Genomic DNA, 22,167 nt, shown 5'->3' on the forward strand with positions numbered 1-22,167 from the left:
TATGGGTCGTATGTAAGTCGGGTGTTCTTAAGTAGGGGACCGCCTGTATTAACATTTTAATTGTTAATAATAGTTGTAACCATAATTGGCATAACTAACGATGTTATTGACAATGACAATATCAATTGTTGCATCCAGTGTGAAATAAAACTTGTATAAAAAAAGAGTCAGAGTCTTCAGCATGGGCAGCAAACTTTACAGAAGAATATCAAATCTAAAAAAAGATTCAGTGATCCAGAGATAATGATATACATGGTTTTTATTTGATCATTTTCATAAAACAGATGTCTTTCCTATTGTGTCACCAGTAACATTTGCGAATCATTTTAAGATATTTATTTGTACTGTTACTGGTCCCAATCTATACAACAAGCTTGATCTTTCTAAATGTTGGAAATGTATGTTAGATATGAATACTCTTATTTAGTACAGGTTAAATAAAAAAGCATAATTTTACTTATGTTAGCAGCTTACAAAGTAAGTAAGCTAACAAGTAACTAATTGTTTCAGAATTTCTTGTTGGTTTTCTTAATATAGAGTTTTCTAATCCATGCATGACCAACAGGTCTAGAAGCAAAATGTATGTTCCTCATTTGGTGCGAACTACATATCATTCATGCTCCAGTATTTCCTTATTGCTGAGCTTAGCGCAATCTTCAACCTGGTCTCTAAGGGTGAAATACACCTTTGAACCTACTGAGATTAAAGATGGATATGAAGAGCATGGTGAATTATGAAGATACATTCCAAATGTAGTCTGAAAAACAGTGAAATATATAATATTAAGATCTGTTTGTATGGCATGTACAAAAAAGGTAAACAGATTAGTATGTATTTACAATACCAATATGCAATACAAAAATATTATACTAACTTTTCCTTCCCTGCTGGATGACAGTGTTTGAAGTACTTCCCTCTTCTTTTCACCAGTTGTCTGATTAATGCAGATTATTTGGCATCGGGCACACTTTCCTGAAACCTGAAAGGAAATAGTATGGGTCATATTTATTAAAAGTGTATAAAGGAAAAAACATGCAGGTTTATGGCAGACAAGGTTCATTAAAATAAAATTATTTTAGCTGGTTCCACCCTACATGCCACTCTAAGCATGGAGGTTAATTGGTGGGGTTTTGGAGCGTAAATGCCCCAGCCGCCAAGTCACTGCACTATCCGCCAGAAAATGTCAGAGACTTCATCTTCTTTTTAGACCAAATTTGTTTTGGTAATAGCCAGAGCCAAATCAGATGTGCAGTGCACTGGTGGACAATGAAGGCTGGCATTTTATACACCAGTCTAAGTAAATCCCCCCAGTATGCAGACAAAGGGGCTCATTAACTAAGGGTCCGCACTATCGACGGAATACCCGCCGATTTCCGATGTGCGACACATTTAAAAGCCAACATCCAATGGACGATCCAACGGATTCGGACAACGAGCAGTATTTAACATTCAAAAAAGTGTGTTGCGAGCAATGCACTTACATGCACAAAGAAAGAAGATGGTGAACTCTGGCAGACATGAGCGGGGAAGCGACACATTCAGCAAATTGGACACACGATCTTAGTGAATCACAGCAGCTCTGAAAAATTGTCGGACAACGCACATCGGGGATCGCGACGGGACGGGTAAGTAAATGTGCCTCAATATACTGCACCAGATTCATCCCAGTGTCTGCAGCTGTATAATACATATCATGTAGTTTAAGACACTTGTCAAACTATGTACCTGCTTTTTGTTGGCTTAGTATGTCATATTTCGGTGCATGTTTTGTCAATTTTTTTTGGTGTATTAACTCCTCCCACTATGGGCATCCCGCACTCTTTCCATGTCTCTCTCCTGAAATCCATCATCTTAAACCGCTTTTCTCGGCAACCTCCTCCTCTTGAGGTTGACGCCATTGATGTGTTCATGGTACCTTTACCTTTAGGTTCTGGACATGAAGAGAGGTAAGCGATTTTTCCACTACCACTGATCCTGAGAATGTGTGCAAGTGTGGCCACTTCTAGAAGGATCTCCTTCTAGTTCTATTGCACGAAATGGATTGCATCCCAAGAACCACTTGCTGCCCAAGAACCAGATGTAGTGGGATAAGCTAGTGCCAAGGTCCTGGAGCACCTGGTGTCAGGTTTGCTGCGGAGAATGCTGGGACTTCTGGTTCTTCTGGTGGTGCTAGCAGTGTTCTCTGATCTCCAGCGCTCAAACTCCACCTCTCGTCCGCTACCAGCGGTCTCTGGCGTGTGCTCCGGGCAGCGGCTGCTAAGACCTCACGCTGTTGTGTTCGGAACTGCTGGGACTTGTGGTACCTCTGCATGGTGCCTGCTATTGTGCTTGGTTATTCTGCACCATCAGGGGTTAATTCCCAGAAGTTGTCCAGCTCTGGAGGTTCTGGAGGTGGGGTTCTGGCTGCATAAATTGCAGCCTCACTAGTCACCTGTGCTAGTGTTTGAAATCCCTTTTTTTTACATTGACTCTTTGCTTACTGATTTTGCTCCTGACGTACCCTCTCGTGGTGACTCTGGCTAGTTTACCACTCTTTTGTGTTTTATGTTTGTCTGTCTGTTCATGTTTTCCCTTCCCACGGTTATCCAGTGGATATGGTTTAGCGTTGGGGGGGAACAGAGGTTGGGGCAAACTCAGGGCACACTATCCCCTGTCTTCTGTGTTACCCAACCCTAACACCTGGTTCCCACTGACCAGGAGTGGAACATGTGTTTACCAGGCCTTACACCATGCAGCACTCAGACACTCAGCAGGATGACTGGGTATCTGCAACTTCTGTTGTGGTGGTTCTTCTTGTTGAATTTCTTTCTTTCTGTGCTTTTGCTGCGGGGATATTATCCAGCTAGTGTGCTACTTGGTTTGTGCTTAAGTCTATCTAATTGAACTTCAAGACGAGATTCAGATCTGTAGATAGATTTATAGAGGTACTTTTATTGTTTTTAAAAAATAACTCCAGCTCGGAATCTCTTCTTGGATTTACTTACCCGATCCTGTTGCAATCCCGCTGTGCATTGTCCGATGAGGATTCGGGTCTGCCACGATTCACTAAGGTCGTGCGCCCAAGTTCCTGCATCAGTCGCTTCTGCGATGAGGTCCACCGGAGTTCACCTGCTTCTTCCAGGTGCTTGTAAGTGCATGTCTTGCGAAACATTTCTAAATCTTAAATCCTGCGCGTTTTCCAAATCCGTCAGGTTGTCCGACGGCCCATCCCCCGATTTCTGTTGCGTGCAAACCGGCGCCGATGCGCCAAAATCCGATCGCATGCACCAAAATCCCAGAGCAATTCGGCACAGAACGGAAATGAGCTCCGCTGACCCTTAGTAAATGAGCCCCTATATTTACCCTCCGGTCACCGGTGTTGGGCTAACAACATGCCACGTGGTTGGCTGTATCCTTGTATCCTTATACCCTATATCCTTATACAGGAAAACAATAATTAAAAGAGCGGAAGTAGGTTGCGACTTTCTCACAACCTAAATAAGACATTCATAAAATCTATTAAATATCCACTCACCGGCCACTTTATTAGGTACACCTGTCCAACTGCTCATTAACACTTAATTTCTAATCAGCCAATCACATGGCGGCAACTCAGTGCATTTAGGCATGTAGACATGGTCAAGACAATCTCCTGCAGTTCAAACCGAGCATCAGTATGGGGAAGAAAGGTGATTTGAGTGCCTTTGAACGTGGCATGGTTGTTGGTGCCAGAAGGGCTGGTCTGAGTATTTCAGAAACTGCTGATCTACTGGGATTTTCACGCACAACCATCTCTAGGGTTTACAGAGAATGGTCCGAAAAAGAAAAAACATCCAGTGAGCGGCAGTTCTGTGGGCGGAAATGCCTTGTTGATGCCAGAGGTCAGAGGAGAATGGGCAGACTGGTTCGAGCTGATAGAAAGGCAACAGTGACTCAAATCGCCACCCGTTACAACCAAGGTAGGCAGAAGAGCATCTCTGAACGCACAGTACGTCGAACTTTGAGGCAGATGGGCTACAGCAGCAGAAGACCACACCGGGTGCCACTCCTTTCAGCTAAGAACAGGAAACTGAGGCTACAATTTGCTCAAGCTCATCGAAATTGGACAGTAGAAGATTGGAAAAACGTTGCCTGGTCTGATGAGTCTCGATTTCTGCTGCGACATAGGGTCAGAATTTGGCGTCAACAACATGAAAGCATGGATCCATCCTGCCTTGTATCAACGGTTCAGGCTGGTGGTGGTGTTGTCATGGTGTGGGAATATTTTCTTGGCACTCTTTGGGCCCCTTGGTACCAACTGAGCACCGTTGCAACCCCACAGCCTACCTGAGTATTGTTGCTGACCATGTCCATCCCTTTATGACCACAATGTACCCAACATCTGATGGCTACTTTCAGCAGGATAATGCGCCATGTCATAAAGCTGGAATCATCTCAAACTGGTTTCTTGAACATGACAATGAGTTCACTGTACTCAAATGGCCTCCACAGTCACCAGATCTCAATCCAATAGAGCATCTTTGGGATGTGGTGGAACGGGAGATTCGCATCATGGATGTGCAGCCGACAAATCTGCGGCAACTGTGTGATGCCATCATGTCAATATGGACCAAAATCTGAGGAATGCTTCCAGCACCTTGTTGAATCTATGCCACGAAGAATTGAGGCAGTTCTGAAGGCAAAAGGGGGTCCAACCCGTTACTAGCATGGTGTACCTAATAAAGTGGCCGGTGAGTGTATAATGTTACATTGGCCTGGATAGTGTTAGGCCAACACGAGCGTTGCATATACATGTAATAGTGTACCCCTCCAGTTTTCCCACACTGTCCGTATTTGCGTTTGTTTTTAGATGTCCTTTTTTTAATGTTTTTTTTTTAGTATTTATGTATTTGCTGTAATATACTGTCGATTGAAATTACAATAAAGATTCTGATTTATTTATCGATTGAGGCATATTTGTGCTCTTCTATGAAAGCTTGATAGGGGTTAATTTAAAATACCCGACCATGATGTCACAAAATGGGTTGTACCCAAAGAGGTTCCATGATTGACTCAGGAGTGTTAACTCCCAACACACGGAACTCCTGCAGATGCTCTTATTGCGCAGACATGGAAAAAGGAACAATTTAAAAACATATAGACATCGTAGTATTGTAAAGGATCTAATATTAAACAAATGATTGTGATCTAATAAAGATATACATAAGCATGACAAGGTTTCTATTTCAATCTAATTATTGTGGAAAGGTAGCGCTGTTTTCACATTAATATAACCATATTGGAATCAAGATTCATAAACACAAGATATTATCATGTATATGAGAATGAACATATAGGACAATGATTCTGATTATGAAAGAGTCAAAACAAATTAAATGGGAATACCTCTAGTATATAAATAAAAATAACATTACCTATTTTAAAAAATAGTGCCAATAATCCCCACTATCTAATAACGTGCTGCGATGATACAAAAATACAATACTCCAAATATGGGCAATTTTTCGTATGTTTTCATGATTCCATTAAGAGTTATTCCCACTAATGAAATCCAACCATTACACAAATCCTATAAACAATACTACCAGATCAATAGCGTAATGTTTGGCCTCTATAAGATGCATATTGAGCATAAATCAATGAATAAGAGAAAGTAAAGTATAGTCAAAGATATCTGGCTAGACCCACTTAACACAAGTCAATATGCCAGAATTAAGTCTGTTCTTTTATTGAAACCAGCTGGTTGTAGACTCTCTAATGTGAACATCCAAAATGTTTAACAATTTTTGTCGTCCCCTATTACCATTTGGTACATTTTTTCTAAGCAAGAAACCCGCTGTTTGCTTGCCGTAGGTCTACCTAAAGTGTTTGGAAATTTCGAACTTTTAAGGGGCCAGCAGTGTGTCCTACATATTTTTTGTGACAACTCTCGCATGAGGCTACATAGATAACAATGGTGGTGTTACAATTAATATAGGATTTAATTATATGATGTGTCCCTGTTACTAAGGAACACACTGGGGGTCATTTACTAAGGGCCCGAATCGCGTTTTTACGTTGGGTTAGACAAATTTTTTTCGATTTGCCCCGATTTTCCCTGAATTGCCCCGGGATTTTGGCACACGCGATTGGATTGTGGCGCATCGGCGCCGGCATGCACGCGATGGAAATCGGTGGGGCGTGGCCGTACGAAAACCCGACGGATTCGGAAAAACCGCTGCATTTTAAAAAAAATAAAGTGTCGCTTGATACGCGCTTACATGCACCCACGATAGGACAGTGCATTCCGATGAACTTCAGCGCAGCAGCGACACCTGGTGGACGTCGGAGGAACTACCTTAGTGAATCCCGGCAGAACCCGAATCCTCCGCAGAGAACGCACCGCTGGATCGCGAATGGACCGGGTAAGTAAATCTGCCCCACTGTATTTTTTACTTCTATGTACTGATACGCCTTACTTTATGACCACAATTGTAGCACCCAGATTAAGTGAGCCAAGTTGGTCTAGTTTAGGAGGTAAACTAGCTCCCAATGTGGGAGCTCGCTTAGCAATGTATTTAACACCTGATGAAACAATGGTTCTTGGATAAGGATGTTACTATATTTCTTGACCTTTGCAGCATGTAGATTAATGAATATATCACACAAATATATATATAAATGAGGATTATAGATATAAGGTTTAGGGGCTCAGGATCCGTTTGGTATTTTTAGTCTATCTGACCTTAAGGTCCTTTATGAGGAACCATTTTGTGTAGCGGAACGTCAGCATGAAGGAATGGATTTCTGTATCAATGAGATGAATTGATATGAACTTACGCCATTTACAGAAGAAGGCTTTGGTCTGGTTGCCTCAAATTTATCGACCTCCAGGTAGATCTTGATCTGGGAGATTATTTCAGAGAGCATTGGGTACACAACAACCAGTGATTAAGGAGAGTGTGTTTAGCTGCCAACACTATGATATGGCGTATCGGGAACAGGGTAGGTCCGGTGTCCATGTCTGTCATCAGCGAAATGTTAATGAAAGAGATAAGCCAAAGGTTGTAGAGGGAGAGAGATTCCGCAAGAATGGTCCACTAACTCCTGTATTTCTTTCCAGAAGTTTTGTACAAAAAGGACAGGTCCAAATAGAATGATGTAGATCTGCCAGCCTCAGTGAGCACTTTGGGTATATTGTTATCTGTGACAAGCAGTGGGTTGTTAACCCACTGTACTATCCAACTGGTTTGACTCTGGGTCAAACACTGAGGGCATTATCCCTCGACCCCTCTGGTATTCACCCTTACACTCTGTGAAAGAAAAATGTGACGTTTAGGAACGTTGCAGGCCCTCCTACCTGAACCCCCCCACGTGGTGAGAGTAAAAGAAACCCCACGTCTTCTGCCAGTTTCCCTGAATCTGTCTCGTGGCCTCCACCTGACCGCGGCAGCCACTTGTTCGGAAGCGAGGAAGTCGACGAGCCCCCGAGGGGCTACAATGTTACGACTGTGCAACCCAGCGACTATGGTTATTGTGATCACAGGTAACATCCTCTCCACTCCGGTTGGGGTTAAGCTCTGCATCACGTCTATTTCTGGATGTTTCACTAGTCCAGGTATTTTCCTGTCCTCTCCTGCAAGCCCTCTGAATGCAGCTGCCTCTCCCTACACTGGAAGTCTCAGAGGACAACAGGTATCCAGAGGCTGACAGGTCACTCCCTATAGTAGCCTGACCCTCTGCTTGGATGGTCCCCTCCCCCAATGGCAAAGTGGGACCCATGACACTACTCACCCCCACATTCCTGGCAGTAGGTATGCCACACACATTAAAATCATCAGCTAAAATATCAACACTGACAGAATCATCAGATGCATTGTCAATTATGGCTTAAGGCTCAGTCTTGGATTATTCTGGGGTGACATACTGTGACACTAGCCGCCCCAAATCCGTTCCCAGCAGGACACTTACAGGAATATCAGGTGATATTCCCACCTCCCTCAGTCCCCTCCCCGTACCGCAGTCCAAATAGCCCCTGGGAATGGGCAGTGCGGGTTCAGTTCCTCCAAATCCAGAAACAGTGAGGGCCCTCTGGCCCACCTTCTCCTGGTCTATCTGGGGCACTGCGTTGTTCTCAGCAATGTCCACAGCTATGGCAGCATTATTTCTGCCTTGGTTTCTACCAGCCATTCTTACAGCTGTTGGTAACTAACAAAAAACTGCAACTTAATGTACCTCACACCTTTACTTTAATTGCACTCAGCCTGTGTCTAGTGCTGAATTGGTCTTAAGATCCCAATGCAAACGCTGCTATCAGTAATCTTTAATGTATGAGAGAATGGATCCCACACTCACACACACTATTACAGTATCTCGATTTCACACCGCTTGCCACCAATGTGAAGGAAAACATGACGCTTTGGACCCCTGAGGGGCACCAAGGTCAACCAATTATCCTTTTATGGACACTCCCAGAACGCACGGGTTCTGAGAGGTGCAGGAAGTGATTCAGTGCTGTCCACACAACGTCTGGATATGACACAACAATAAATCACAACCCCGAATGGCTACAAGATCTTTCTCACTAGCCTGTGCCTGTGCCCCAGGGCTGCACGTTCACGTTCTCTTCTGGGAGCCTGTAATACAGATTACATTACATAGTGCAATACATCTGTATTGCACTGTGTAAGATCTATTTAAGCTTGAACAAGGGAACAGAAGATCACTTGTTCAAGCCAACATGTAACTAAAAATAAAAAACATGTTAAAACAATAAAGGGTTTTTTTAAATAAAATAATAAAAGAAAGTAAAAGTCCCCCAAACACCACAATTCCCTAAACATAACTAAAAAAGTACAAAAAAATTAAATTACCAAAAAATCCCACATATTTGGTATGACCGCGTCCATTAGAATCTGTACAATAAATCATTATCATAATTGGACCTGCTCGGTGAATGCTTTAAAAATTAAAAAACTTGCTAAAAATTTAAATTTTTTATCAAATTGCTTTACAAAAAATTTTCTAAAAAGTGATCATAAAAAGTTACAAGCACCAAAATGGTACCACTACAAAGAACACCAAATATAAAAAATTAAAGTTATGACGCTGCAAAAATGGCGATACTAAAACAAATGCAATTTTTTCTATTCTAATTTTTCTTCAATAAAATTGGACAAATGTAAAAAAAAAAACTATATAAATGTGGCATCACCGTAATCATAGTGATCCCTAAAATAGAGATAATGCGGTATATTATTTTTATGCTACAGTGAACGCCCCCCCCCCCAAAAAAAACAGCTAAAAAACTGAAACAAGAATTGATTATTTTATTTTTCTACATACATAAATAGTTAATAAAATCACATCAATAAGCTAAAGACCCACAAAAATCTACTGTATATACTTGAGTATAAGCCGACCCAAGTATAAGCTGATATGTGAAAATTTTTGGGTTTGCAGCCAGTGAGCTCTGCAGAGTTTTGTGGCAGATAACCTTTAAAAAAAAGCATCAGAAAAGCGGGTGTGGGAGCTTGGTGGCGAGTGTGCATTGATCCGAAGTGTATGCAGTGTCTTAAGTGTGACTTACGTTTAAGGGAAGGAGTACTTTTTGGATCCAGTAACAGTTTGTTTGGTGGTTTGGAGCCAGATCTTGTTGCAGTGAGCTCTGCAGATTTTTGTGGCAGATAACCTTTAAAAAAAGCATCAGAAAAGCGAGTGTGGGAGCTTGGTGGCGAGTGTGCATTGATCCGAAGTGTGTGCAGTGTCTTAAGTGTGACTTACGTTTAAGGGACTTAAGTCTGAGGGGCTTTAGCAGGTAACTGCTGTATTTTGTGTTACTTTGACTGTAAATTCTTCTTTTCGTGCATATTTCTATTGTAATCCCCATTAGAACAATGGACTCCATAAGTGGCATTGCTACACAGTGTACATCCTGTGCCATGTATGCTTTCTTTGAACAGCCGTTCGAGGGGGAATACTGCTGTGTGGGATGTGTGAAAATTGCTCATCTGGAAGCCCAGATTCTGGATCTAAATGAGCAAGTTTCAAGGCTGCGGGCAATTGACAATATGGAGCGAAGTTTGCTGCTCCTCGAGCACAAACTCTCTGGAGAAGATGGGTGTGGGGAGGGAAGTATGGAGGTGCAGAGTGAGGGGGCAGCTAGTTGGGTAACATGTAGAAGGCGGGATAGAGGGAAGAGTTGTAGGGAGTCTAGTCCTGATCTGGTGCACCCCAATAAGTTTGCCAGGCTGGCGGATGAGGGGGATATCAGCTCTGGGGTAGCAATGCTGCAGCAAGACATGGCCTCTAGCAACCAGGGGACTGTCTGCTCCAGTAAGAAGGGTAATGGGAGCACAGGCAAGATCAGACAGGTGCTGGTAGTGGGAGATTCCATTATTAGGGGAACACGCAGGGCAATCTGTCACAAAGACCGTGCATACCGAACAGTGTGTTGTTTGCCGGGTGCTCGGGTTCGGCATGTTGCGGATCGGGTTGACAGATTACTGGGAGGAGCTGGTGAGGAACCAGCGGTCATGGTCCACATTGGCACTAATGACAAAGTAAGAGGTAGGTGGAAGGTCCTTAAAAAATATTTCAGGGATTTAGGCCATAAGCTCAGGGCAAGGACCTCAAATGTAGTTTTCTCCGAAATACTGCCTGTACCACACCAGAAAGGCAGCGGGAGATCAGGGAGGTAAATAAGTGGCTCAAAAGTTGGTGTAGGAAGGAGGGTTTTGGGTTCATGGAGAACTGGGCTGACTTTTCAGTCGGCTACAGTCTCTACAGTAGGGATGGGCTGCACCTCAATGGGGAGGGTGCAGCTGTTTTGGGGGAAAAAATGGCTAGAAGGTTGGAGGAGTGTTTAAACTAGAGACCTTGGGGGAGGGCAAGTACACTTGTGCAGGGCAAATAGACAGTGTAGATAGAGAGCTGGGAAGAGTCACAGTCCATGGGGGAGGACGGGGGGCTGGAATGAGATTGGGGAATAAGAACAAAAGGAATACGGACAGGAAAAACCATATAAAGTGTATGTACACAAATGCTAGAAGCCTCACAAACAAAATGGAGGAACTGGAACTCTTGATGTTGGAGCGGAAATATGATATAGTGGGTATCAGCGAGACATGGCTAGACAGTAGCTATGACTGGGCTGTTACTATAGATGGTTATAGTCTTTTTAGAAAGGATCGTATAAATAAAAAAGGGGGAGGGGTTTGTTTATATGTGAATTCTTGCCTCAAGCCTGTCTTGCGAGATGACATCAGTAATGCAAATGCAAATGTGGAGTCCCTATGGGTGGAGATAAGGGGAGAGAAAAAGAATAATAAAATATTATTTGGGGTTTGTTATAAGGCTCCAAATATAATGGAGGCAGCAGAGGAAATGCTGATAAGTGAAATGGATGCGGCTTCAAAGCATGGTGAAGTACTTATCATGGGGGACTTCAATTACCCAGATATTGACTGGGGGGACGAAACCTGCAGGTCATTCAAAGGTAGCAGGTTGTTGTCAACAACAAAAGACAATTACCTGTCGCAACTAGTCCTGGAGCCAACAAGAGGGGGGGCACTGCTGGGCCTTATCCTAACCAACAGACCTGATAGGATATCAAAACTACAGGTTGGGGGGAACCTGGGGAATAGTGATCATAATATCATTGATTTTGTATTACGCTTTACTAAGAGCGATAGTGAAGGGGCAACCAGCACTCTAAACTTCAGGAGGGCAAATTTTCAGCAACTAAGGGAAGACCTTAAAGGCATAGACTGGGATAATGTTCTCAAAGACAAAAGCCTCCCCAAAAATGGGACTTTTTCTCATATATTCTGAAAAAGTCCTGTGAGAAACACATACCTTATGGGAAAAAGCATAAAAGGAACAAGAAAAAGCCAATGTGGCCAACTAGTCTTGTAAGGAAAGCAATAAGCGAGAAAGATAAGGCGTTTAAGGTGCTAAAACGTGAAGGTAGCGATGAGGCATTACAGGATTATAGAGAGAAAAATAAATCATGTAAAAAGCAGATAAAGGCCGCAAAAATAGAGACAGAGAAATATTGCCAGGGAGGGCAAAAATAATCCCAAATTATTTTTCAAGTATATAAATGATAAGAAACTAAAAACAGAGAGTTTGGGTCCCCTTAGAAATAACATGGGGGTCATGGTGGAAGGAGATGAGGAAAGGGCCAATCTACTGAATGTCTCCTTCTCAACTGTCTTTACCCAGGAAAATCCCCTGGTGGAAGACACAATAAGGAGTAATGTAAATTCTTTTTAGAATGTCAACAGTTTAACCCAGGAAGAGGTACGGCGCCGCCTCGCAACCACTAAGATAGATAAATCACCGGGGCCAGATGGCATACACCCCCGGGTTCTGCATGAACTATGTACCGTGATAGACAGACCATTATTTTTAATATTTGAAGATTCACTGAAGACTGGTTATGTTCCACAGGACTGGCGCATAGCAAATGTGGTACCAATATACAAAAAAGGATCAAATAGCGATCCTGGAAACTACAGACCCGTGAGTCTAACTGCTGTGGTGGGGAAAATATTTGAGGGGTTTGTTAGAGATGCTATCCTTTAGTATCTCACTGTGCACAACCTTATAACCCAGCGTCAGCATGGGTTTATGAGAGATCGGTCCTGTCAGACTAATCTGATTGGTTTCTACGAGGAGGTAAATTCAAGACTGGATCTGGGGGACACTGTGGATGTTGTATATCTGGACTTTTCGAAGGCATTTGACACCGTGCCACATAAAAGGTTGGTATATAAAATGAGACTGCTGGGAATAGGAGAAAATCTGTGTATTTGGGTAAGTAATTGGCTTAGTGATAGAAAACAGAGGGTGGTCATTAATGGCACATTCTCAGATTGGGTTGATGTTACCAGTGGAGTGCCACAGGGGTCAGTATTGTCGCCACTTCTTTTTAATATTTTTATTAATGACCTTGTAGTGGGTTTACACAGTCAAGTTTCAAAATTTGCAGATGATACTAAGCTGTGTAAAGTAATAAATACTGAGGTCGATAGTTTAGCATGAGGGATTTGTGGAAGCTTGAGGAGTGGGCAGAGAAATGGTTGATGAGGTTTAATGTAGATAAATGTAAAGTTATGCACTTGGGCCATGGAAACAAAAAGTATAATTATGTTCTAAACGGTCAATTATTTAGTAAAACTGAAGCTGAAAAGGACTTGAGGGTATTGGTGGATGGTAAACTTAATTTTAGTGACCAGAGCCAGGCGGCTGCTGCTAAACCAAATAAAATTATGGGATGTATCAAGAGAGGAATAGATTCTCATGATAAAGACATAGTTTTGCCCTTATACAAATCCCTGGTCAAACCAAACATGGAATATTGTGTACAGTTTTGGGCACCAGTGTATAAAAAGGATATAGTAGAGCTGGAACGGGTGCAGAGGAGAGCAACCAGGATTATTAGGGGAATGGGGGGATTAGAATACAATGACAGATTACAAAATTTGGGATTATTCAGTTTAGAAAATACCTGAACGGACAGTACAAGGATCTCTCCAAAGATCTTTTTATACCTAGGCCTGTGACCAGGACAAGGGGGCATCCTCTACGCCTAGAGGAGAGGCGATTCTACCATCAACATAGACAAAGGTTCTTTACTGTACGAGCAGTGAGACTATGGAACTCTCTGCCGCAGGAGGTTGTTATGGCGGTCTCTATGTACATGTTCAAGAGAGGCCTGGATACCTTTCTGGAGAGAAAAAATATCACGGGTTATGGGGATAAAACATTTATTTAATTCTTAAAGGTTGGACTTGATGGACTTGCCTCTTTTTCCAGCCTTATATACTATGATACTATGATACCCCTAATTTTATATTTAAATCAGTTTATTAGTTTCAAACCGGTGATAACAAAACAAACTTTCAATAATACATATAAAGCACAACATATAACAAATACAGGTATCATTAGTATACAGTCAAAAAATAGCAGTTGCCCGGCCATTTCTGTCATCAACTATTCAGAAGGTACATGCTTCATATGGAACCATCCAATCTATCCTTTTACTGAAGAGCATTGTGTATAGGAGTTAAATGAGGATTTATCTATCTTGGGGTCTCTTTATGGTACTGTGATATGATTTGCATAAGTTGGTCTGTACCGCCTCCCGCAGGTGCCAAGACTGGTAGCAACCATGTGGGGGTTTCTAAGAAAGAACCATCTGACCCTATTATTTTATCTGGAGTAATTCGCTGCACTCCCACCAAATGTGTAGCATAGTGCCTTTGTCTCTACCACATCTCCAGCATGCGTCCTGGAGTGAAGGGTAGATGGAGTGCAGGAGGGTCGGGACCCTTTACCATCTAGTGAGGATTTTGTAGTTTCGTTCCTGAGATGAACTGGCTACTGAGAGCTTATGAGTAAACAAAAATGCCTTATCCCAATCTTCTGCAGACAGTGAAGTGTTAAGGTCCCTCTCCCAACCAACCACATAGGGTAAGGGGGTGGTGTCCGATTCCTTCAAGAGGAGGTTATAGATTTGAGAGATGCAGTGTTCCGGAGGGGAGTCTAACCTAAAAAGGGCTTCAAATGGAGTAAGTTGTTTGTTGAAAGATGCCCCCGATCCCGGATGCTTGAGGAATGATTCCAGTTGAGTCAACTCCAACCACGATAAGTTAGAAGAGGTCGCCAGTCCCACTAATTCTTGGTGTGATGGAATCGGCGCTTCTCCTAGTATGTCATGCATATGAAGGTCTTCAGGACTATACCGACCCAGAAACATTGTCCTGGAGAATGACGGCGGGAAGCCAGGATTACGGAATAGAGGCTTAAAAGTTGAGACAGGATTTTGTTCTGGGTGAGGGCTCTCCAGAGTTTCAGTGTTGATGCCAAGAATAGTGTCTGGGGCTCTATATCCACATATTGGGAAGATACCCATGGTACCCCTTGATGGGGATCGAGGTGCTATATTGTTTCAATCGGACCCATTGCTTAGAGGACAGGTGGTAATGCCAATCCAGTAGATAAACTAGAATGGCGACCCGGTGATAGAGCTTAAAGTCTGGTAACCCCCCTCCCCCAGCTAATTTTGGCCTAACCAGGATCCGCCACCCAATCCGCGGGTGAGTTGAGCCCTATATGAATCGAATGAGCGCTGACCGGATTGTTTGGAAAAAAGAGGAGGGGGGTATAATTGGGATTCCCTGAAAAATATAGAGAAAGCAGGGTAGGACATCCATTTTTATGACGTTGATTCGCCCAAACCAGGCTAACTGTTTCCTTTTGTATCCTTCCAAATCTTTTAGTGTACGCTCCAGCAATGGTAGGTAGTGTGTGCGTACAGCTTGGAGAGGTCTACCGGTAACTGAATCCCTAGATATTTAATCGACTTTGTCCGCCAGCAGAAAAGGAAGTGTTCCCTGACAGACTGTGCTTCAGTATGAAGTAGAATGAAGTAGTATGAAGTTGAGCGTCTCAGACTTAGAGTAGTTCATCTTAAAATTACTCAGTTGGCCATACCTCTCGAATTCCTTCAGTAAGGAGGGGAGTGTAACCCTGGGTTGGGAAACATAGAGCAAGAGATAATTGGCAAAGAGTGCCATTTTTTATTGACGCTGACCAACTTGAATGCCATGTATGTTGGGATTATTTCTGATGGCTGTAGCCAAATGCTACATTACTATCACATTTAGAAGGGGTGAGAGGGGACATCCCTGGCATCGTCCATTCCTAATGTGGATTGGTTTAGAGAAGAACCCATTAGCCCTGACTCTGGCAGTGGGCTGATTGTATAGGGCCATAACCCTCCCCAAAAACTTCGGACCCAGCCTGAAGTGCTTCAGAGCGGCCGACATAAAGCCCCAGTGCACCCTATCAAAGGCCTTTTCCGCATCTATCGATAGGAGACAGGAGGGGACAGACCTCTTCTGAGCATGTTGCATGAGAGTAAACGTCTTGATCAAGTTAGCTCTAGCCTCTCTTTCCCTCACAAAGCCTACCTGGTCGGTGTTGACTATTCTCGGGAGAAGAGGGGCCATGCGATCTTAGAGTATAACTTCAGGTCTACATTCAATAGTGATATCGGTCTGTAGCTCGCTGGTAATAAGGGGTCTTTGTCAGGCTTCAGCAGTACACTAATGTTAGCCTCCAAGGACTCTTGGGAGATGGTGTTGAACATCCGTGTCATGAACAGGGACAATGTTTAGCTGAATGACTTATAGAAGGTGGGGGAAAATCCGACTTTTGATAGCATCGGCTACCTCTACTTCACTGAAGTCTTTTTCCAGTGCCTCTATTTCATCTGTTGCTAAGGAGGGCAAAGCTGTTTCTTTTATGTAGTCTTGTATTTTTCTGGTCATGGGTGACTGATTTAGGTCTGTAGACTGACCCTTAATATTATACAGCTGAGTGTAGTATGCGCCAAACTCCGAACTGATTTCGGCCGGGTTGTGTGTGTCCCCTCCCCCAACGGTCCTAATGCGAGGTATGTGCGTTGCGCCTGATCTAGGGTGCAGAAGTCTAGAAAGCTAGCGTCCATATTTATTTGCGTGTTCATAAAGGCGGCCCTTAAATTGAAATCGCTGGGACAGCGTTTTACAGTCTAGTAAGGCCCTTATCTCATCTCTTACTAAAATGAGGTCTGCAAAGTCTTCTCGGGACCGTTTTGCCTTATGACACTGCTCGAGTGTGTGTAACTGCTGTAGTAGGGAGGCGAGTTTAAATGCGTTTTCCTTCTTTAATCTAACTCCATGCTCAGCAAATCAACTATGTAACTCACATTTGAGGGCTTCCCACTTCATCGGTAGGTCCTCTGAGTGGAGTTCCTGCATGCAGGAATGACATTCTATAGTATGTTTGATTTCCTGTGCACAAAGGGCATCTTTGAGCAGGTAGTCGTAAAGGCACCATGACCATGGACGCTTGTTAACAGTCGGGATAGTTATCATCAAATATATTGGGGCATGATTCGTCAGAACAATATTATCTATAGATGCTGTTGGCTCCCACATCAGAGCCCTGTGTTGGATAAAGAGCACGTGTATATGACTGTACGAGTCATGAGCTGGGGAATAGTAGGCGTTATCCCTATCCTGTGGATGAAGGATGCGCCAAACATCTACCAACTGGAGGCCATGTAGGTCTTTTTTGAGAGTGCTCAATTGTCGTATGGGGTGTGGGTTTTTGCTGAGGAAGTATCAAGTTTGATATCGATTGGAATATTAAAGTTCCCACCCAATATCAACAATCCCTCCGTGAATCTTGCTAGATCTTGAAGAATTTTCCTATAGGCTGGGACTGTGGAGCGATTGGGCAAGTACACATTTGCAAAGGTGAAGATCTGGTCATGAATATGTATTTTGATGAAAGCGTATCTACCTGCCTCGTCTAACAATGTGTCCAGAAGCACATGCGGGATGGAGCGGTGGACAGCAATAGAGACTCCCTTAGAGCGTGACTCTGGGTTAGTGCTGTGGAAACAGGTGTTAAAATATCGGTCTTTGACTTCCGGGAAATGTCCGGTTTTGAAGTGGGTCTCCTGTAAATATAAGATAGTATCTGTGATCTTTTCTGAGGGGTATTTAGGCCCCTGGCATTCAAGGATCCAATCTTTAAAGTTGCCATGAGGCGTCCACTACTCGACTGCTATCCGGAGGGAAAAGTTATCTGAGATAAGGAATTGAGGGAAGAGAGGTAGCCCTGGGGGTAGTGCTGAGACTTTAGCCCTGGTGTAGGGACCCTTTGAGATGTAGGGATCTTGGATATGTGAAGACAACATGAAGATGGGTGCTAGACACAGACAGACACTCACACTCACTAACAGGTAGCCCGAATAACAGATAAACAAACTGAAAGAGGAAAGAAAGAAAAAAGAAAAAAAAAAAGATAAATAACTAAAAAGGCTAAATCTATTCCAATAGGTGTGGGACCAAACTCTAGTCCCTCTACAAAGGTAGGGATATGTAAACTACGTGTGCAGACTAGCTGGACACGCTACCCTGGGTGGAGAGAGGCCGAACCAGTAAGCGAGCCCACGTCTGAAGCTCCCGTGTCTTGTTCTACATAACTGATATCTTCTTCAACAGGTGTAACCCAGCTAACTAACAAATGATGCATCATTAAGAATACTTTGCGAAAAAAATGGAGGAACAAATATTCGCTTGCCACAGTCCCTGAATACTGAATATAGAAAGGATACTCTCGAAGAGGTATGTGGTATCTGTGGACGCGCAGACTTTCAGTTCTAGTCCTAGGGGTCGTTCGGGTGGATGCGGCTGCTGCTCCACCGGAGTTGGGAGCGATGGCCAGTCCGGTAAGTCCATAACCGGCAGGTTGAGGGTTTCTGCCACCAATGGTACATCTCCCGGGTGACGAATAATGTGGGTGAGGCCGCTATGGCGGATTTGAAGCGTAAATGGGAAGCCCCAGGTGTACGGTATGTTGCGTTGTCGTAGGATTTCCAATAAGGGTTGGAGGGCCTTTCTTTTGAGAAGTGTCAGCCTGGAGAGATCAGGTAACAACAGAACAGCAGTCCCTTGGTATGTGATTCGGTTTAGAGACCTTGCTTTATTCATTACAGCTTCCTTTATTTGGTACCGGTGCACCCTGAAGATTACATCCCTGTTTTCGAAGTCGTCAATCTGGTCTGAGAGGTATTGCAGTTGGTAGGCATGAGTCGCTAGTACGGCTGTATGCGAGTCTGTTTAGTTTTGTATGTCCATCTGTGCCTCCTTGTTTGCCACCACTCTGGCCTGAAGCTGTTGAACTTCCTCTCTCAAAGTGGCTACTTCAGCACTGTATGATTGTTCAAGGCGGGACACATAGCACTCCATATCTTCCTTCCTGGGTATTGCCCTCAGATGACGTTGAAGTTACGCAATTCCGCCAGACCTAGAACTTGTACTAGTACCGTAGCTTGCTGTGTATCATATGATGGAGACATGAAAGCTGGTGAAGTAGATGATGACCCCATAGGACTGGAGATGTACAAATGAGGGGTAGCCATAGGATCCGGTGACTGCGTTGCCACGAATATTCGTGAGGGATATCGTAGGCGAGAGTAGAGTGCGTGTCTGTGCCCCATTGTCCCATGGCGCCAACTGAAGTGGAGGTGTCAGGGGCGGCGGGTCTGGAGATCCTGGTTGTTCCGTTGGTTGTTGGGCCACGGCGTATCGAAATACGTTCCGGGGGTCTTCTGACTTGTTATAGCATGCAGCTAGGGCACTTTCCTGTGAATCAGGTGGTGCTTTAGTGAGTAGTTGAGGTAGTGGCGCCCCCTTTTGTCTGTTGTGCGCCCCTGCCTCCCAATTACGGGCAGGCTGTGACTCCTGGGATTGTAAGAGAGGAAATGGAGCCTGGTGGGGCTGCCTGGTGCACATCAGCCTGCACTACGTGACACTGCCTGCGTGGGGTCTGTGGAGCAAGTTCTTCCCCTGGCTCCTGGTCTTCCTCAGCCTCAGCAGCAGGGCTGCATTGTGGGGACGTTGAGTGCTTCTGCCGGGAGGGGGGGGGGGGAGCCGGGCTAAGAAAAAAAAACACCGGCATGTAGGACGGTGCGCAGGAATCAGAGGCACCTTCCCAAGACCCCAACAGGCCAAACCCTGCAGGATGGGGAGAACAGTGCACTACAAAGTGATGGGGTTCTACTATTTAGGGACAAAAAAGAAGTGTCTATGCTATCAAGCATGCATGATGCCAGCAGCTCCCTTGTCCCTGTCCACGCAACAGCAGCCCCTATTTCACGTTCCACTATGCATTCAGCATTTTAATAAATTTTTGGGGGGAGTGGACATGTCTGACCAGATGCTCAAACCGTCCAATGCCATGTGGAAATGTAAAATATGGTACAAAAAGCTTGTAGTATATTTTATCTACATAGCATTGTACCACTCCTATGTCATCTTTCGGAGCACTGGTCACCAGGGAACCTGGAATACCAGGAGTAGATAATTAATTGTTTTCTCTTTGGTGATGATGCAGCAGAGGGAGGAGAAAGTTCTGCCTCTGCAACTGCTGTCTGCAGAATTGTTCCTGGGCAGCACTTTCCTGGAGTAGTGCCCCCCATGGCAAAAAAAAAAAGTCACCCCCAGAAGAGATGTTTTGTCTGCTTCAAAAATGGTAAACGACATATCACAAAAATGACACGACATATCAGTACGATACATGTCGTTCCCACCCTGGTCTTTGTATAAAAAAACTGCTTCAAAGATATGTTGAGTGACTCTAGGCCTCCTCCTGCAGTTCTGGGTAGCCCAGGATGTGTCAGTTTCAGCTCTATGCAAAGCAACACTTCCTGGGACTTCATAAGGATCAAAGTGGTGTGGACAGGACTGGATAATCACTGGAGATCCTGCCCTGCAATTCTTCCTGTTCATGGGGTCCTTGGGGGAAGCTACAATGATAATCCGAATTTCTCCTACTTGGGGTCCTCAATACACCAATACAATTAAAAACTGTGGCAGAGAAGTGAGCAATAAGTTGCTGATTAAATTTTCTTGTCGGCACTTTGTGATAAATAAGTGGGTTTTTGGGTGTAGCTTGGGCACTTGGACTCTAAAAGGTTCACCATCACTGCCCTTGATGAATAACAAGTACATGAAGACCTCAGAATTCTTGTGGCATTCTACCAGGCCCTGCCATGTGTCCAGGCAGTATATAAGGGCCATTTCAGGGTTTTTGTTAATGAATGCAGTAGAAATAACCTTATTATTTTTCCACATTTATGCTGTTGCATGAAAATTATGTCCTAAGTGGACATTTTAGATAAAAAAAATGTGTTTCAATATTTTAGATATTAAGCACATCTTTTCCAAAAAAAAATAAGAGAACAATACAAGCGTACATACAAAACCCCTTAAAAAAGGTACTTATGGCTATAAGGGCCAGTGAAAATCAAACTGGGACCTGCAAAACATATAGGGAATTAGCCTTAAAAGCTTCAAAATCTTTGCATTGTCCCATCACTTCCAGGCCATGCCATATGTCCAGTGAACATATTTATGCCACTTTGGGGGTATTTCTGTACTCAGGAGAAACAGCACAATAAAAATTAAGCCCATTTGCTTTACTTTCATGCTCTGCATCTGAGAAATCTGTCCTATAAATGATGAATTGGTGAAAAGTGTCAAAAAATGTTTTTTATGCTGCATTTAAAAAAACTGTAAAAAAAAACACATTGTCAAATGGCTGATCATAACCATAAATTTAAGGGGTGTATTTTTAAAAGACAGGCGGTCCCCTACTTAAGGACACCCGACTTACAGACAACCCATAGTTACAGACGGACCCCTCTGCCCACTGTGACCTCTGGTGAAGCTCTCTGGATGCTTTACTATAGTCCTAGACTGCAATGATCAGCTGTAAGATGTCTGTAATGAAGCTTTATTGATAATTCTTGGTCCAATTACACCAAAAATTTTGAAACTCCAATTGTCACTGGGGCAAAAGAAAAAAAATTGTCTAGAACTTCCATTATAAAATATACAGTTTCGACTTACATACAAATTCAACTTAAGAACAAACCTCCAGACCCTATCTTGTATGTAACCCGGAGACTGCCTGTAGTGTCATTTCTTGGGGATTTCACTCTTCTGGAAACCTCAGGAACTTTTGAAAGGTGTCCTGGCACCTGAAAAACAATTGCCCCTAATCTGCCCTCCAAAAGCTCAATGGTGCTTCTTCTATTCTTTACCCTGTTAGTGGCTCATAAAGCGGTTTACATGCACACAAGGATTATTGCCATACAAACTGCTCAGTAAATCTCTTCTGCGAGGTTTTTATCTTTTATCCTGCATGAACATATGTATTTTAGGGCTAAATAATAACTTTATTGTAAAAATTTTAAAATTCCTAATGGAACCTCCATCTTGTTTCAATTCATATGAGACAATGAAAGGGTTAACTAACTTATCAAATGCTGTTCTGAACAGTTTGAGTGATGCAGTTTTAAAATGGGTTGATTTCTGGGGAGTTCCACAAAATATAACTTGTAAGTAGATTTATGGTAAATGTTAATTAGTAACCAATTTAGCTGGTTAGGAATAAAATTTAGAAATTAAAAAAAAAAAAATCGCTACTTTTTCAAAATTTTCACCAAATTTCCCACTTTTTAAAAAATAAATGCAAAACATAACAACCAAAATATACCACTAACGTGAAGTACAACATGTCACAAAAAAAAATCTCAAAATTACCTGGGTATGATAAACCGTTCTAAATTTATAAATG

General features: G+C 43.2%; 1 protein-coding gene across 3 annotated transcripts in view; it reads right to left on the reverse strand.

Moving 5' to 3' along the window:
• Positions 1 to 257: 257 nt before the first annotated feature.
• Positions 258 to 22,167, reverse strand: part of MOCOS (molybdenum cofactor sulfurase) — a 551,645-nt gene continuing 529,735 nt past the window's right edge. For 2 of the 3 annotated variants that reach the window (XM_072152958.1, XM_072152962.1), the window contains 2 exons: positions 875 to 979; positions 258 to 757 (listed from right to left, as the gene is read on the reverse strand). In XM_072152958.1, the coding sequence (XP_072009059.1) occupies positions 611 to 757; positions 875 to 979 (252 nt within the window). In that variant the 3' untranslated portion in view covers positions 258 to 610. The remainder of the gene's footprint in view (positions 758 to 874; positions 980 to 22,167) is intronic. The other variant, XM_072152959.1, reaches the window with a different exon arrangement.

Source organism: Engystomops pustulosus, chromosome 5 (genome assembly GCF_040894005.1).
Source record: "Engystomops pustulosus chromosome 5, aEngPut4.maternal, whole genome shotgun sequence".
Classification (NCBI taxonomy): Eukaryota; Metazoa; Chordata; class Amphibia; order Anura; family Leptodactylidae; genus Engystomops; species Engystomops pustulosus.